General features: G+C 38.0%; 1 protein-coding gene across 1 annotated transcript in view; it reads left to right on the top strand.

Annotated features, from left to right (window-relative positions):
- Window positions 1–8,950, top strand: part of LOC109881958 (espin-like) — a 147,001-nt gene extending 138,051 nt beyond the window's left edge. The window contains exons 13-14 of the mRNA XM_031804181.1: window positions 2,903–2,914; window positions 8,087–8,950. Of these exons, the coding sequence (XP_031660041.1) occupies window positions 2,903–2,914; window positions 8,087–8,234 (160 nt within the window). The 3' untranslated portion in view covers window positions 8,235–8,950. The remainder of the gene's footprint in view (window positions 1–2,902; window positions 2,915–8,086) is intronic.
- The last annotated feature ends 8,707 nt before the right edge of the window (window positions 8,951–17,657 follow it).

The raw sequence follows: 17,657 nt of genomic DNA, 5'->3' as shown, positions 1-17,657 counted from the left end.
TATTTCCTTAAATGTAGATCCTGAAATATTTAGAGCATATAGCTAGCTACCTACTGTATAACCACTATACACATCATTTCCTGTAGTCGTTAAGTAACGTTTGGAATGTATTAATACTTTATTTCCTTAAATGTAGATCCTGAAATATTTAGAGCATATAGCTAGCTACCTACTGTATAACCACTATACACATCATTTCCTGTAGTCGTTAAGTAACGTTTGGAATGTATTAATACTTTATTTCCTTAAATGTAGATCCTGAAATATTTAGAGCATATAGCTAGCTACCTACTGTATAACCACTATACACATCATTTCCTGTAGTCGTTAAGTAACGTTGGAATGTATTAATACTTTATTTCCTTAAATGTAGATCCTGAAATATTTAGAGCATATAGCTAGCTACCTACTGTATAACCACTATACACATCATTTCCTGTAGTCGTTAAGTAACGTTTGGAATGTATTAATACTTTATTTCCTTAAATGTAGATCCTGAAATATTTAGAGGATATAGCTAGCTACCTACTGTATAACCACTATACACATCATTTCCTGTAGTCGTTAAGTAACGTTTGGAATGTATTAATACTTTATTTCCTTAAATGTAGATCCTGAAATATTTAGAGCATATAGCTAGCTACCTACTGTATAACCACTATACACATCATTTCCTGTAGTCGTTAAGTAACGTTTGGAATGTATTAATACTTTATTTCCTTAAATGTAGATCCTGAAATATTTAGAGCATATAGCTAGCTACCTACTGTATAGCCACTATACACATCATTTCCTGTAGTCGTTAAGTAACGTTTGGAATGTATTAATACTTTATTTCCTTCAATGTAGATCCTGAAATATTTAGAGCATATAGCTAGCTACCTACTGTATAACCACTATACACATCATTTCCTGTAGTCGTTAAGTAACGTTTGGAATGTATTAATACTTTATTTCCTTAAATGTAGATCCTGAAATATTTAGAGCATATAGCTAGCTACCTACTGTATAACCACTATACACATCATTTCCTGTAGTCGTTAAGTAACGTTTGGAATGTATTAATACTTTATTTCCTTAAATGTAGATCCTGAAATATTTAGAGCATATAGCTAGCTACCTACTGTATAACCACTATACACATCATTTCCTGTAGTCGTTAAGTAACGTTTGGAATGTATTAATACTTTATTTCCTTAAATGTAGATCCTGAAATATTTAGAGCATATAGCTAGCTACCTACTGTATAACCACTATACACATCATTTCCTGTAGTCGTTAAGTAACGTTTGGAATGTATTAATACTTTATTTCCTTCAATGTAGATCCTGAAATATTTAGAGCATATAGCTAGCTACCTACTGTATAACCACTATACACATCATTTCCTGTAGTCGTTAAGTAACGTTTGGAATGTATTAATACTTTATTTCCTTAAATGTAGATCCTGAAATATTTAGAGCATATAGCTAGCTACCTACTGTATAACCACTATACACATCATTTCCTGTAGTCGTTAAGTAACGTTTGGAATGTATTAATACTTTATTTCCTTAAATGTAGATCCTGAAATATTTAGAGCATATAGCTAGCTACCTACTGTATAACCACTATACACATCATTTCCTGTAGTCGTTAAGTAACGTTTGGAATGTATTAATACTTTATTTCCTTAAATGTAGATCCTGAAATATTTAGAGCATATAGCTAGCTACCTACTGTATAACCACTATACACATCATTTCCTGTAGTCGTTAAGTAACGTTTGGAATGTATTAATACTTTATTTCCTTAAATGTAGATCCTGAAATATTTAGAGCATATAGCTAGCTACCTACTGTATAACCACTATACACATCATTTCCTGTAGTCGTTAAGTAACGTTTGGAATGTATTAATACTTTATTTCCTTAAATGTAGATCCTGAAATATTTAGAGCATATAGCTAGCTACCTACTGTATAACCACTATACACATCATTTCCTGTAGTCGTTAAGTAACGTTTGGAATGTATTAATACTTTATTTCCTTAAATGTAGATCCTGAAATATTTAGAGCATATAGCTAGCTACCTACTGTATAACCACTATACACATCATTTCCTGTAGTCGTTAAGTAACGTTTGGAATGTATTAATACTTTATTTCCTTAAATGTAGATCCTGAAATATTTAGAGCATATAGCTAGCTACCTACTGTATAACCACTATACACATCATTTCCTGTAGTCGTTAAGTAACGTTTGGAATGTATTAATACTTTATTTCCTTAAATGTAGATCCTGAAATATTTAGAGCATATAGCTAGCTACCTACTGTATAACCACTATACACATCATTTCCTGTAGTCGTTAAGTAACGTTTGGAATGTATTAATACTTTATTTCCTTCAATGTAGATCCTGAAATATTTAGAGCATATAGCTAGCTACCTACTGTATAACCACTATACACATCATTTCCTGTAGTCGTTAAGTAACGTTTGGAATGTATTAATACTTTATTTCCTTAAATGTAGATCCTGAAATATTTAGAGCATATAGCTAGCTACCTACTGTATAACCACTATACACATCATTTCCTGTAGTCGTTAAGTAACGTTTGGAATGTATTAATACTTTATTTCCTTAAATGTAGATCCTGAAATATTTAGAGCATATAGCTAGCTACCTACTGTATAACCACTATACACATCATTTCCTGTAGTCGTTAAGTAACGTTTGGAATGTATTAATACTTTATTTCCTTAAATGTAGATCCTGAAATATTTAGAGCATATAGCTAGCTACCTACTGTATAACCACTATACACATCATTTCCTGTAGTCGTTAAGTAACGTTTGGAATGTATTAATACTTTATTTCCTTCAATTCCTTTTTGTGCCTAACTTCTCCGGGTCGGACAGGGGGCAAAAAAGGTAAGAAAACTTTCTATAAAATGTTCATTTATAATATGCCACAAACTATTATCATGATCTTGGTTTCCATCCAATTTGCAACAGATTTTAAATGCAAATATTCTAAAATCCACATAAAAACAATATGTGCATTTTCCCACAACCTACAAAAGGTTGTGTGTATTGCGGGAAAAAAACAACTTTGGCAGTTAAATTCCAATGTACCGAATAACAATGTGTTAAATAGAGAATGTGCACTGTAGTTTTGGATCAAAATTCAAAATACATTTAATCTTGATGTTCTGATGCAATTTATAGTATTGCTTTTTAGTGGAGTAATGCAGCTGTTTTTCTGTGTGACTTTTGTTTTATTTGTGCTTCCCAGACTGTGTTTGTGTGTGTGTGTATATATATATACACACACACACACACACACACACACACACACACACACACACACACACACACACACACACACAGTGGAGAGAACAAGTATTTGATACACTGCCGATTTTGCAGGTTTTCCTACTTACAAAGCATGTAGAGGTCTGTAATTTTTAACATAGGTACACTTCAACTGTGAGAGACGGAATCTAAAACAAAAATCCAGAAAATCACATTGTATGATTTGTAAGTAATGAATTAGCATTTTATTGCATATGACATAAGTATTTGATACATCAGAAAAGCAGAACTTAATATTTGGTACAGAAACCTTTGTTTGCAATTACAGAGATCATACATTTCCTGTAGTTCTTGACCAGGTTTGCACACACTGCAGCAGGGAATAAATAGGAAAACCTGCAAAATCGGCAGTGTATCAAATACTGTACTTGTTCTCCCCACTGTATATATATTTAGTCAGCCACCAATTGTGCAAGTTCTCCCACTTAAAAAGATGAGAGAGGCCTGTAATTTTCATCATAGGAACACTTATACTATGACAGACAGAAAGAGAAAAAAAAATCCAGAAAATCACATTGTAGGATTTTTAATCAATTTATTTGCAAATTATGGTGTAAAATAAGTATTGTGTGTGTGTATATATATATATATATATATATATACACACACACACACGAGTCAAAAGTTTGGACACACACTCATTCAAGGGTTTGTCTTTATTTTTACTATTTTCTACATCAAAACTATGAAACATATAGAATCATGAAGTGACCAAAAAAAGTGTGAAACAAATCTAAATGTATTTTAGATTCTTTAAAGTAGCCACCCTTTGCCTTGATAACAGCTTTGCTCACTCTTGGCATTCTCTCAACCAGCTTCATGAGGTAGTCACCTGGAATGCATTTCAATTAACAGGTGTGCCTTAAGTTAATTTGTGGAATTTATTTCCTTCTTAATGCATTTGAACCCATCAGTTGTGTTGTGACAAGGTTGGGGGGGGGGGGGCATATAGAAGGTGGCCCTATTTGGTAAAAGATCAAGTCCGTATTATGGTAAGAACAGGTCAAACAAGAGAAATGACAGTCCATCATTACTTTAAGACATGAAGGTCAGTGAATATGGAACATTTCAAGAAAGTTTCTTCAATTGCAGTCACTTAAACCATCAAGTACTATGATGAACCTGGCTTTCATGAGGACCGCCACAGGAAAGGAAGACCCAGAATTACCTCTGCTGCAGAGGATAAGGTCACAGAGTTCAAGTAACAGACATCTCATTCCCACCGTGAAGCATGGAGGAGGTTGTGTGTTGGTGTGGGGATGCTTTGCTGGTGACACTGTCAGTGATTTATTTCGAAATCAAGCTACACTTAACCAGCATGGCTACCACAGCATTCTACAAAGATACGTCATCGCATTTGGGGTTAGTGGGACTATCATTTGTTTTCAACAGGACACTGACCCAACACACCTCCAGGCTGTGTAAGGGCTATTTGACCAAGAAGGAGAGCGATGGAGTGCTGCATCAGATGACCTGGCCTCCACAATCACCCAACCTCAACCAAATTGAGATGGTTTGGGATGAGTTGGACCACAGAGTGAAGGAAAAGCAGCCAACAAGTGCTCAGCATATGTGGGAACTCCTTCAAGACTGTTGGAAAAGCATTCTAGCTGAAGCTGGTTGAGAGAATGCCAAGAGTGTGCCAAGCTGTCATAAATATTTTGATTTGTTAAACACTTTTTGGGTTACTACATGATTCTGTGTGTTATTTCATAATTTTGACATCTTCACTGTTATTCTACAATGTAAAAAAGTAAAAATAACATCCCTGGAATGAGTAGGTGTGCCCAAATGTTGTGTGTGTGTGTGTGTGTGTGTGTGTGTGTGTGTGTATGTGTGTGGGTGCATTCAGAAAGTATTCAGACCCCTTGACTTTTTTTACTTTACAGCCTTTTCTAAAATGTATTCAATTGTTTGATTCTCTCATCAATCACTGCACAATACCACATAATGACAGACATTTTTTTAAATTTCAGACAAATTTTTACTGAAATATCACATTTAAAATAATTATTCAGACCCTTTACTCAGTACTTTGTTGAAGCACGTTTGGCAGCGATTACAGCCTCGAATCTTCTTGGGTGTGACGCTACAAGCTTGGCACACCTGTATTTGGAGAGTTTCTCTCATTCTTCTCTGCAGATCCTCTCAAGCTCCGTCAGGTTGGATGGGGAGTGTCGCTGCACAGCTATTTTCAGGTCTTTCCAGAGATGTTAGATTGGGTTCAAGTCCGGGCTCTGGCTGGTCCACTTAAGCACATTCAGAGACTTGTCCAGAAGACACTCCTGCATTGTCTTGCCTATGTGCTTAAGGTCATTGTCCTGTTGGAAGATCAATCTTCACCCCAGTCTGAAGTCCTGTGCGCTTTGGAGCTGGTTTTTATCAAGGATCTCTCTGTACTTTGCTCAGTTCATATTTCCCTTGATTCTGACTAGTCTCCCAGTCCCAGCCACTGAAAAACAACCCCACAGCATGATGCTGCCACCACCATACTTCACCGTAGGGGTGGTGTCAGGTTTCCTCCAGATGTGACACTTTGCATTCAGGCCAAAGAGTTCAATCTTGGTTTCATCAGACCAAACTTAAAGCGGGCCGTCGTGCCTTTTACTGAGTGGCTTCCGTCTGTTCACTCTACTATAAAGGCCTGATTTGGTGGATTGCTGCAGAGATGGTTGTCCTTCTGGAAGGTTCTCTCATCTCCACAGAAGAACTCTGGAGCTCTGTCAGAGTGACCATCAGGTTCTTGGTCACCTCCCTGACCAAGTCCATTCTCCCCCGATTGCTCAGTTTGGCCGAGCGGCCAACTCTAGGAAGAGTCTTAGTGGTTTCCAAACTTCTTCCATTTAAGAATGATGGAGGCCACTGTGTTCTTGTGGACCTTCAATGCTGCAAAAATGTTTTGGTACCCTTCCACAGATCTGTGCCTCGACACAATCCTGTTTCGGAACTCTACGGACAATTCTTTCAAACTTGTGGCTTGGTTTTTCCTCTGACATGCACTGTTAACTGTGTTAACTGTGGGACCTTTTTATATAGACAGGTGTGTGCCTTTCCAAATCATGTACAATCAATTGAATTTACCACAGGTGAATGCCAATCAAGTTGTAGAAACATCTCAAGGATGATCAATGGAAACAGGATGCACCTGAGATAAATTTCAAGTCTCAGAGCAAAGGGTCTGAATACTTATGTTTATATAATCATTTTTAAATATCAATTTTAAATAAATTTGCAAAAAATGTCGATACCTGTTTTTGCTTTGTCATTATGCCGTATAGTGTGTAGATTGCTGAATTTTAACGAGGCTGTAAGGCTTATTAAATAAGGCTGTAACGGGGGGTAAAGTATGAAAAGTGAAGATCTGAATACTTTCCAAAGGCACTGTGTATGTGTGTGTATGTTGTATTATACAGAGCGCATTTGGAAAGGAGACCTAGGTTTCACTATGTCTTCCCAAAGTAAAGGTTCAATAATAAAATGCAAATGATTGAATCCGTAGCCCAATAAACAATACACCTGCCCAATAAACAGCATGCTTTCCCAAGTCGTAGTGGGAGCACCACACAACATATCATTGCGTGACTTCATGTTTACTTCGATATGATGGTTATTATATCAATATTTGCGCATTTACGCCACCATTTCTCGCATAATACATTTTACCGAGACAAAAAGATCCCACATTGTCTAGCGTGTTTTGCTTTGTCAACATTTGGAATGTTTACCAAAAAATTGGCTGATTTCCATTATCCCTGTTGTGACATTCTTTATCCGACACGTACTTTACTCACATAAAAAGGTTGCATGGGAATCCTGGTTAGTAGTGATGCCATATAGCATGCAGATTTTTGGTTTCACATGGACTGAAAAGATCAAGGTTTCCAACTACTGGTCAGTAATATTAGAATAACACCCATCATTTCATACATCCCCCTGCAGAGTTATAATGAAGCAGTCGAACTCTCATATAATAAATATTCGTAAGACATCATATAAAATGGATCAACTAGAGGCAAGCATGGCATTATATTGACGTATCAGCCCTCAAATGTTTCTGCCTTTTTGATCCAATAGGACTCGGTCATTAACAATCAGCAATCAGCGTTAGGTGACTAACTCATTGATCCTGCTCATTGTAATACGACACGTTTAAAAGTTAGTTACATCCTCCTTAAGGCAGAAGTCTCTTTACCTGGTATGTATTTAGAAATGACACCGTAATGTATGTTTACCAGGTGGTAACCAGTTATAGGAGGTACCAAAAGTATTCATTGTTACCAGACCAGGGTCAAATACTTGAGCTTTGGTTTGCCCGGTACAATGGAACCAATAGAATTGTCCCAAAAGTTTAAACTCCCAGCTAATTTAAGCCCATCTCAAATATTTACATTTGACTGTGGTGACCTAGCCTAAAATCCAGAATCTGTTTTGTGCTTACATTCCACTCATTGTACTCCGTGTCATGACAGACAAGGAGAGGTGAGCTAAACAGACTGGGTCCCAGGGTAATAGTGACCTTTTTATTTACTCAACAGGGCCAAACCGAGCAAGCTATACTGGTAACGCATGCACCATAGTTACCATGTAAAAATAACATATCAGAGACAGCACAGTAGAGTTCGGGTTGGCCCAGAATCAGGCAATTGTTTCTTAATACAAGCTGAAACAGACACGCATTGAATCACACTGACACCTTGTATTCACCTTCCCTCTTATTGGTGCACTCAGAAAAGAAGAGGAGCTTGCAAACAAGGCAAAGGAGAGCGGGGAGAAGAAAGAGCAGGAGCGACTACGGACCATGGGTTACAACGAGAGCAAGTTGGCGCCATGGCAACGGCAGATCATCCTGAAGAAAGGAGACATAGCGAAACAGTAGATAGGGCCTCCCCATCCAACCCTCTTCCCCTTCAATGTCAACCAACCCCCAACCACTACCAAAATCCCCTCCCATACCCAACCCTCATCGCACCCCACCCCAACCAGGTTTCCACTAGATAACACAGCCACAAAGTCAGATTCCAGATCCACAAAAAGGCAAAATTAGCTACAGAAATGTGCATTTTGGCATTAATTTAAGGTTATTAGGGTTAGGTTGAAAATAAACGTGAAATTATAGAAATAGGCAGAGTTTAGCCATAATTATGACTTTGTGGCTGTGTTAACTAGTGACGACCCACCAAACAGGACCATGCCACCTCCCAACATGCTTTGCAGCTCTGCCATCCTGAAATGGTGTGGCCGCACCAAGGTCCCGTGGACAAAAACTGTACGTGTCGCAACGTTAGCGGTGTCTGATTCAAAGGACAACATGAGCACATTGAATAGATGCTCCTACCCCTTTTTTCCTGTCAAAACATTTGGCTAAATTACTGTACGTATCGCTACTGTATGAGACCCTTAGACTTGAATCATATACACTAGCTTTACTTTACATTATTTAACATGACTCTGTCGGAATTTCCCACACAATTCCACACACTTGAACAACCTTTGTCAATGTTGATCTGTTGGTCTGTCTTGTTGGCCATTGTGGGAAAAGTTGTCATTGCTATAGGTTGAGCAGTTTGTCATAAATAGAAAAACTGTCCACGATCTGTTTTCTCTGCATTTGATTCACCCACACTTACATTGATAATTGAGCTCTAAAACTAGACTGTTGTATTCTACTGTAGGTTTGCTTTTAGGATGGAAAATGTCATGGTTAACATAATAAGCAATGGCATTTTGATACTGTATATATCATCTCCATGTATTGCACAAAGACCTATATTCTACTTAATGATGCTATTTTTCATTGAGCCCATCTGAACTTCCAGAGATATTGTTGAAACAGGAAATAGATAAAGTCCCTCCTGTATCTGTTATTTTGTACATTAATATCATATGGTTAACTGCAACCATAAGTAATTTAAAATGGGTTTATTAATATTGTTAGTTGTGGATAACGTAATTTAAGTAAAAAAATAACACTGAACAAAAATATAAAAGCAACATGTAATGATTTTAATGATGTTACAGAGTTACAGTTCATATCAGGAAATTAGTCAATTGAAATGAATTCATTAGGCCCTAATCTTTGGATTTCATATGACCGAGAATACAGACTGGTCACAGATAACTTTTTTCTAAAGTAGTGGATCAGAAAAGCTGTCCGTATCTGGTGTGACCACCATTTGCATTGTGACACATCTCCTTTACGCTGTTGATTGTGGCCTGTGGAATGTCCCACTCCGCTTCAATGGCTGTGCGAAGTTACTGGATATTGGCGGAAACAAACCGCTGTACACGCCAATCCAGAGCATCCCAAACATGCTCATTGAGGAGACATGTCTGAGTATGCAGGCCATGGAACTGGGACATTTTCAACTTCCAGGAATTGTGTATAGATCCTTGTGACATGTGGCCGTGCATTATCATGCTGAAACATGAGGTGATGGAGGAGGATAAATGGCACGACAATGGGCCTCAGGATCTCGTCACGGTATCTAAAATGCAATTGTGTTCGTTGTCCATAGCTTATGCCTGCCTATACCATAACCCCACCGCCACCATGGGGCACTCTGTTCACAACGTTGACATCAGCAAACCATTCACCCACACGAAGCCATGCTGTCTGCCATCTGCCCGGTACAGTTGAAACCGGGATTCATCCAGGAAGAGCACACTTCTCCAGCATGCCAGTGGCCATCGAAGGTGAGCATTTGCCCACTGAAGTCAGTTACAAAGTCGAACTGCAATCAGGTCAAGACCCTGGTGTGGACGACGAGCAGGCAGATGAGTTTCCCCAAAAAGGTTTCTGACAGTTCGTGTAGAAATTCTTTGATCTTGCAGGTAAAGAAGCCAGATGTGCAGGTCCTGGGCTGGCATGGTTACACGTGGTTGTGAGGTCGGTTGGATGTACTGCCAAATTCTCTAAAACGACATTGGAGGAGGCTTACGGTAGAGAATTTAATGTATCTGGCTACAGCTATGGACATTCCTGCAGTCAGCATGCTAATTGCACACTCCCTCAACTTGAGACATCTGTAGCATTGTGTGAGAAAACAGCACATTTTAGATTGGCCTTTTATTGTCCCCAGCACAAGGTGCACCTGTGTAATGATCGTGCTGTTTAGTCAGCTTCTTGATATGCCACACCTGTCAGGTGGATGGATAGTCTTGGCAAAGGGGAAATGCTCACTAACAGGGATGTGAATAGTTTTTAAGAATTTGTATTTAACCTTTATTTAACTAGGAAAGCTAGTTAACTTTGTAAACACGTGTGCACAACATTTAAGAGGAAGTGAAACAGCTCATGAAACATGGGACTAACACTACATGTTGCTTTTATACTTTTGTTCAGTTTGAGCATTTAACTCTTTTTTTTACTTTTCAATGCCCTTATTGTGATCATGGTGAATTGTTTGTGTTGCATGTGTCTTATGGATGTCATAATTGACTGTGTTGTCCAACCAAAAGCACATCTCTTGTTATCCAAGAGGATTGAACACTCCACAATCATGCTAATTAAAAAACACATAACATTTAGCAAATCGCTATGAGTTCAACAAGCAAACAAGTTTTCTTTTATCGATGTATAAAATATTAGGAGCACAATCATAACAGAAGTCTCATCAGCACACTGAATATTGCAAAAGTCCCACAAATATATCAGTGTCCTTTATCTGGCTTTCACCAGTGGAATGTAATATTTTATGAGCAGATCCTTTTACTAGAGGAGAGTTCTCTCTCTCTCTCACTTACTATATTTTCAATCCACCTACTGTTTTTTTTTCTAGGTAAATGTTGTAGTTTTTTTTTGGTCAAGGGACCAAACTATAGGTAACTCGGGCATTCTCCTTTTTTAGAAATGACCGTTGACACATTGTTGCAAGTGTATCAAACATAATATATCATGAAATGCATGGTCCTTGTTGAGAAACTATTTGGAAATATTCAATTAATTGGATGGCATATTGATGTGAAAATGTCAAACTAAGTAAACGTCATTGCCATTAGAAGATGTTCTAAACATTTAATACTGTATATAGTAACCCTCAATACTTTGTTGTTTCATTGTTCCCATATTACAGTTCTCAGCCTTGCTTACATAGATTGTTGGTTCATGAATGTAAAACTATAATTTCAGATTGTCAAATGGAATATTTGACCTTTTGTCTGGCAAAATTAAGGCAGCAATACAATTTTAAAAACATTACAATGTAATGTGTTAAACAAATCAAAATATATTTTATATTTGAGATTCAAATAGCCACCCTTTGCATTTATGACAGCTTTGCACACTTGGAATTCTCTCAACCAGCTTCATGCATTTAAATTAACAGGTGTGCCTTCTTAAAAGTTAATTTGTGGAATGTATTTCCTTCTGAATGCGTTGGAGCTAGCAACAGCGTGTCAGCTAGCAACAGCTAGTTCCTCGTTACAGAATACTAACCGTCTGCGTGCGTGCGCCATTGTGCATGAATGTATTTTGTTCCCCCACACCAAAAGCGATCACGACACGCAGGTTGAAATATCAAAAACAAACTCTGAACCAATTATATTAATTTGGGGACAGGTTCGAAAAGCATTGAACATTTATGGCAATTTAGCTAGTTAGCTTGCACTTGCTAACTCATTTGTCCTATTTAGCTAGCTTGCTGTTGCTAGCTAATTTGTCCTGGGATATAAACATTGAGTTGTTATTTTACCTGAAATGCACAAGGTCCTTTACTCCGCCAATTAATCCATACATAAAACGGTCAACCGAATCGTTTCGAGTCATCTCTCTTCTTTCCAGGCTTTTTCTCTTGTCTATATTGCAATTGGCAACTTTCATAAATTAGGTACATTACCGCCACTGAGCTCATTCGTCTTTCAGTCACCCACGTGGGTATAACCAATGAGGAGATGGCATGTGGGTACCTGCTTCTGTAAACCAATGAGGAGCTGGGAGAGGCAGGACTTGCAGCGCAATCTGCGTCAGAAATAGAACTGATTTCTATTTTAGCCCTTGGCGTCGCAGACACTTGTTGGCGCGTGCGAGCAGTGTGGGTGCGATAATTGAATAACATAGATTTCTAAATGTATTTTGCAACACTCACGAGCTGTGTGGTCAGCCTGTGAGCCTACAATTTCTCTGAAATTCTGCTGGACAATTGCCGAACAACTGAACGTTATGTCACACTAAGTTGTTTGCAAGAGAATCTCTTCGAGTTGGACAGGTACTGTACTTTTATGAATAGTTTTTAATTACGTTTTGTCAAGAGGGAATAACACAGCAGTCGTCGACCGTGGGGCGCTACACTCACACCCCTTTCTAATTGATTTAATGGTGGCGTTTTCAGTGTGGGTATATGCAATTGTTTTGTTTAGAGGTGGCACCACTGGTTCAAAAGTGGTGTTGCAAAATTCATACATGTATTTTCTGGGGCCTCATTTATAAACCTTGCATAAATTTCACACAATTTCTGCCTGCGCCATTTCTGAAAGTCTGCCCACACCATACAAGCGCAAGTTTCCTGTTAAAAATCAGACCTTGTCATAAAACTGCGTGAAGGAGCATTAGAACTTCCATTCACTTTTTATGGTGACATTAACGCCCTTATTTGCTATCTAATGTGGAACTATTGGCATTAATTGTTGTTTAATATTTAGTTTATCAATAGATTATTGAGTTTCTATACCCTGGCTTGGTATAGGCTCAGATTAAATATGCAACTTTCTCACACCAATACTGTAGCATACCCATACTGTCAAACATTTCACATAAACTACCAGTCTATTTTGTTGGCAGGATGATAAATCTTTAGCAGTAATTTATGCCTGGAAAATGACCTGCAGGAAGTACGGGGTGCTGCAGCAGCCTCTGATAAATCTTTATCAGTAATTTATACCTGGAAAAGGACCTGCAGGAAGTACGGGGTGCTGCAGCAGCCTCTGATAAATCTTTAGCAGTAATTTATACCTGGAAAAGGACCTGCAGGAAGTACGGGGTGCTGCAGCAGCCTCTGATAAATCAGAATGAGCTTTTTTTTAAGGTTGTGATCCATATATTTATTTACAAAGCTAGGAGACTGAATTTCAATATCCACCCTCCGGGAACACAATCTGTTCCTGTATTGAGTATTTGTGCCGCCATAGAAACGGCCCCTCTCAACACATATTGATCTCCAATATAGGCAATGAAAGCCAAGGATCTGGAATCATGTACCACCTCACGACGCCAAATATGGAAAAGATACAACCAAGAGCAGCACAGTCTAAACTAGCAACAGTCACAGCAAATGGTCATTCTTATTTCATCAATACTATCAAGTACAAGTATATTAAGATTATAATATTGTGGAGAACAATATAATGAATAATTATATAAATGGAGGATCTTCAGAGGAGGATGGGGAGGACCATCCTCAGTGAATTTCAGAACAAAATCTAAATAGTGAAACATTTAAGTTATCCTTTTTAGATAAAACTATGTTAAATATATTCACGTCACCAACTAATGTATTAAAATACAGTTTTGCAGTGAAGGTATACAGTAACCTCAACAGCACTCGATAAGGTGGCACACCATGGTGTAGCTTCCGTCCTCCTCTGGGTACATTGACTTCAATACAAAACCTAGGAGGCTCATGGTTCTCACCCCCTTCCATAGACTTACACAGTAATTATGACAACTTACGGAGGACATCCTCCAACCGATCAGAACTCTTGCAGCATGAACTGACATGCTCATAAAAAAAATTAAGCGGCACCAACCGACACTGAATTCGATGTAATTTATGACATAGGGCAAAGAAAAATGGACAAATTTTACCCTCTTGAATTGCACTGTTTTCTCTACATTGTACATCAGTGTGAAACCCTTTTTTTTAATCTCACAAAATTAGTGCCTTTTTTACTCCTGTATGAAAAGGACTGTCAGTTATTGTATGACTCCTTCGGGAATATGAACTAGAGGTCGACCGATTTAATCGGAATGGCTGATTTAATTAGGGCGATTACAGGTTTTCATAACAATCGGTAATCTGCATTTTTGGACACCAATTATGGCCGATTACATTGCACTCCATGAGGAGACTGCGTGGCAGGCTCACTACCTGTTATGCGAGTGCAGCAAGGAGCCAAGGTAAGGTGCTAGCTAGCATTAAACGTATCTTATAAAAAACAATCAATCTTAACATAATCACTAGTTAATTACGCATAGTTGATGATATTACTAGTTTTTATCTAGCTTGTCCTGCGTTGCATATAATCGATGCGGTGCCTGTTAATTTATCATTGAATCACAGCGGGTGATTTAACAAGCGCATTCGCGAAAAAAGCACTGTCGTTGCACCAATGTGCCTAACCATAAACATCAACGCCTTTCTTAAAATCAATACACAAGTACATATTTTTAAACATGCATATTTAGTTAATATTGCCTGCTAACATGAATTTCTTATAACTAGGGAAATTGTCACTTCTCTTGTGTTCCGTGCAAGCAGTCAGGGTATATGCAGCAGTTTGGGCCACCTGGCTCGTTGCGAACTGTGTGAAGTCCATTTATTCCTAACAAAGGCCGTAATAAATTTGCCAGAATTGTACATAAATATGACATAACATTGAAGGTTGTGCAATGTAACAGCAATATTTAGACTTAGGGATGCCACCCGTTAGATAAAATATGGAACGGTTCCGCATTTCACTGAAGAATAAACGTTTTGTTTTCGAAATGATAGTTTCCGGATTTGACCTTATTAATGACCTAAGGCTCGTATTTCTGTGTGTTATTGCATTATAATTAATTCTATGATTTGATAGAGCAGTCTGACTGAGTGGTGGTAGGCAGCAGCAGGCTCGTAAGCATTCATTCAAACAGCACTTTCCTGCATTTGCCAGCAGCTCTTCACTGTGCTTCAAGCATTGTGCTGTTTGACTTCAAGCCAATCAACTCCCGAGATTAGGCTGGCAATACTAAAGTACCTAAAAAGAACAGCCAATAGTCAAAGGTCTATGAAGTACAAATGGTATAGAGAGAAAAATTCCTATAATAACTACAAACTAAAATGTCTTACCTGGGAATATTGAAGACTCATGTTAAAAGGAACCACCAGCTTTCATATGTTCTCATGTTCTGAGAAAGGAATTTAAACGTTAGCTTTCTTACATGGCACATACTGCACTTTTACTTTCTTCTCCAACACTTTGTTTTTGCATTATTTAAACCAAATTGAACATGTTTCATTATTATTTGAGACTAAATTGATTTTATTGATGTATTATATTAAGTTAAAATAAGTGTTCATTCAGTATTGCCATTATTACAAATATATTTGTATAAATCGGCATCGGCTTTTTTTGTCCTCCAATAATCGGTCTCAGCGTTGAAAAATCATAATCGGTCGACCTCTAATATGAACCCATCACAGCCAGAAAAGGTGAGGAGTTTGTTATACAAAATAGGAAAAAGATTCCTATGTCGAATTATTTTAGATTCTAAAAATAAAACAGATTTTCACTCTTCTCCCTAACAGCAAATGGGTGCATTCTTGTTCATATGTTTTCCAGTTTAAAAAAAATTACCTTTTCATCATATCCTCGATTTGCACAAAATACTTACTTGCCAGCTTGCAACAGAATATTTCAGCCACTAGCAGATGTGCGTACGCATGGTCTAAAGTTTGCAGGGAGGTGAGCACATTCTCACGCCAAGTTACTTTTGATACATTGATAAATTCCCATTTGCGTGAACTGGCGCACACACATTTTGGGGTATATTTTGTATGTACACACGTAAATGAGGCCCCTGGTCATTACACCTGACTGCACTGATCTCATGACCTAGTCATACTCTGGATCCTATTCGTAAGCTATGAGCCTAGGGCTAGGGCTTTTATTGTCGGGTAATGTGAATTGGAAACACTCCTGGCCTAAGGTGTATCAAACCCTTTCAAACCTAGTTATTATTCATCCTGAATCTGATATCAAAACACCTAGAGACAACTTCAATGGACAACATACTCTGTTGTTTAGTGGACTTATTTTCCGTTGCAAAACGCTCTTCTATGACGTGAAAGAGTGAATGTCTTGTAAACGCATTCCTCTGACAAAGACCATTTGATACTGATGTCTGAATAGGGAAATACCTTGTACTCAACATTACAATTAAACAAGACACATATGACTTTTTATTGTATTTTATAACAATCAAATGGTAATAGTTATTTTACTGTAGTTATTGTACTCTGCCTGCTGGACCAGTGAGGCAAACTGTCATATCCAGGATGGATGTACTCCACCCCTCCTGCCACCTGACTGACTGTTCATAACCTGTAATACATTAAATAGATGGAAGGGGTTTCATCGCCCACTGGAGACTTGAACACAGAACGTCACTCAGAGACCTGTGCATGCCAGTGTGTTAGACAGCCACATCTTTAGATTTGGGCAAATAGACTATAGAAATGCCACTCTACTTCTGGTTAGGCAGCTGAAGTTGTACACTACACAGAACAGATTTTGATTTGTTAGGTAAAGTGTAGGCATGCTGTCTTTAGAAGCACATCAATATGATATGTACAACAGAAAATGTATCAAGCTGGGCGGCATTTGTGCAATGTCCACATGTAGCCTACACGTCAACGGATAAGTTATAGCCAGTTATATAGTATTGTTCTAGGACAGCTGAGCTGACTGAAGACCACGGGCATTCAACTCACAGTAGTTGATATCGCTTCCACGGTAACATGTATTGTGTCTAACTGTTTTCTTGCCTAACATTATTTGGAAACGGTATATTGATGATATTTTTGTTCTATGGAGGGTGATGCAAAACAGCTCCAGGCGTTCCATGCTTTTCTTAACTCCTGTTCTGAACATCTGAGATTTACTATGCAATCTGATACACGTCAAATCAGTTTCCTTGATCTTCTGATCTTGTGTGAAGATAATGTTCTGATCTTTACAGGAATCCTACTGATCGTAACAGTTTGTTGAGGGCTGATAGTTGTCACCCACTTCCCTTGAAAAATAGTTTGCCCTACAGCCAATTCTGTCAAATCAAAAGAATTTGCAAAAAACAATCAGATTTCGACAGAAATATGGCTGAGACGCAAAGAAAGTTCAAGGAGAAGGGCTACAAAAATTATCAGATTGCTATTGAGAAAATTCAAAACAAAACATGACCTTTTTCAAGGTCAGTCTCGCAAAAAGATGCATTGTTGTGTTCTTAACTACCCGCTATTCAAAGCACTCTGAACAAATTAAGGGAATCATCCGATGATAGTCTCGGTAATGTGTTTTCGGACCTTCCCTTGGTCGTATACTCGCGGGG

Source organism: Oncorhynchus kisutch, linkage group LG24 (assembly GCF_002021735.2).
Source record: "Oncorhynchus kisutch isolate 150728-3 linkage group LG24, Okis_V2, whole genome shotgun sequence".
Taxonomy (NCBI): Eukaryota; Metazoa; Chordata; class Actinopteri; order Salmoniformes; family Salmonidae; genus Oncorhynchus; species Oncorhynchus kisutch.
The sequence above is the reverse complement of the archived record's forward strand: the minus strand, read 5'-3'. Positions and strand labels throughout refer to the sequence as shown.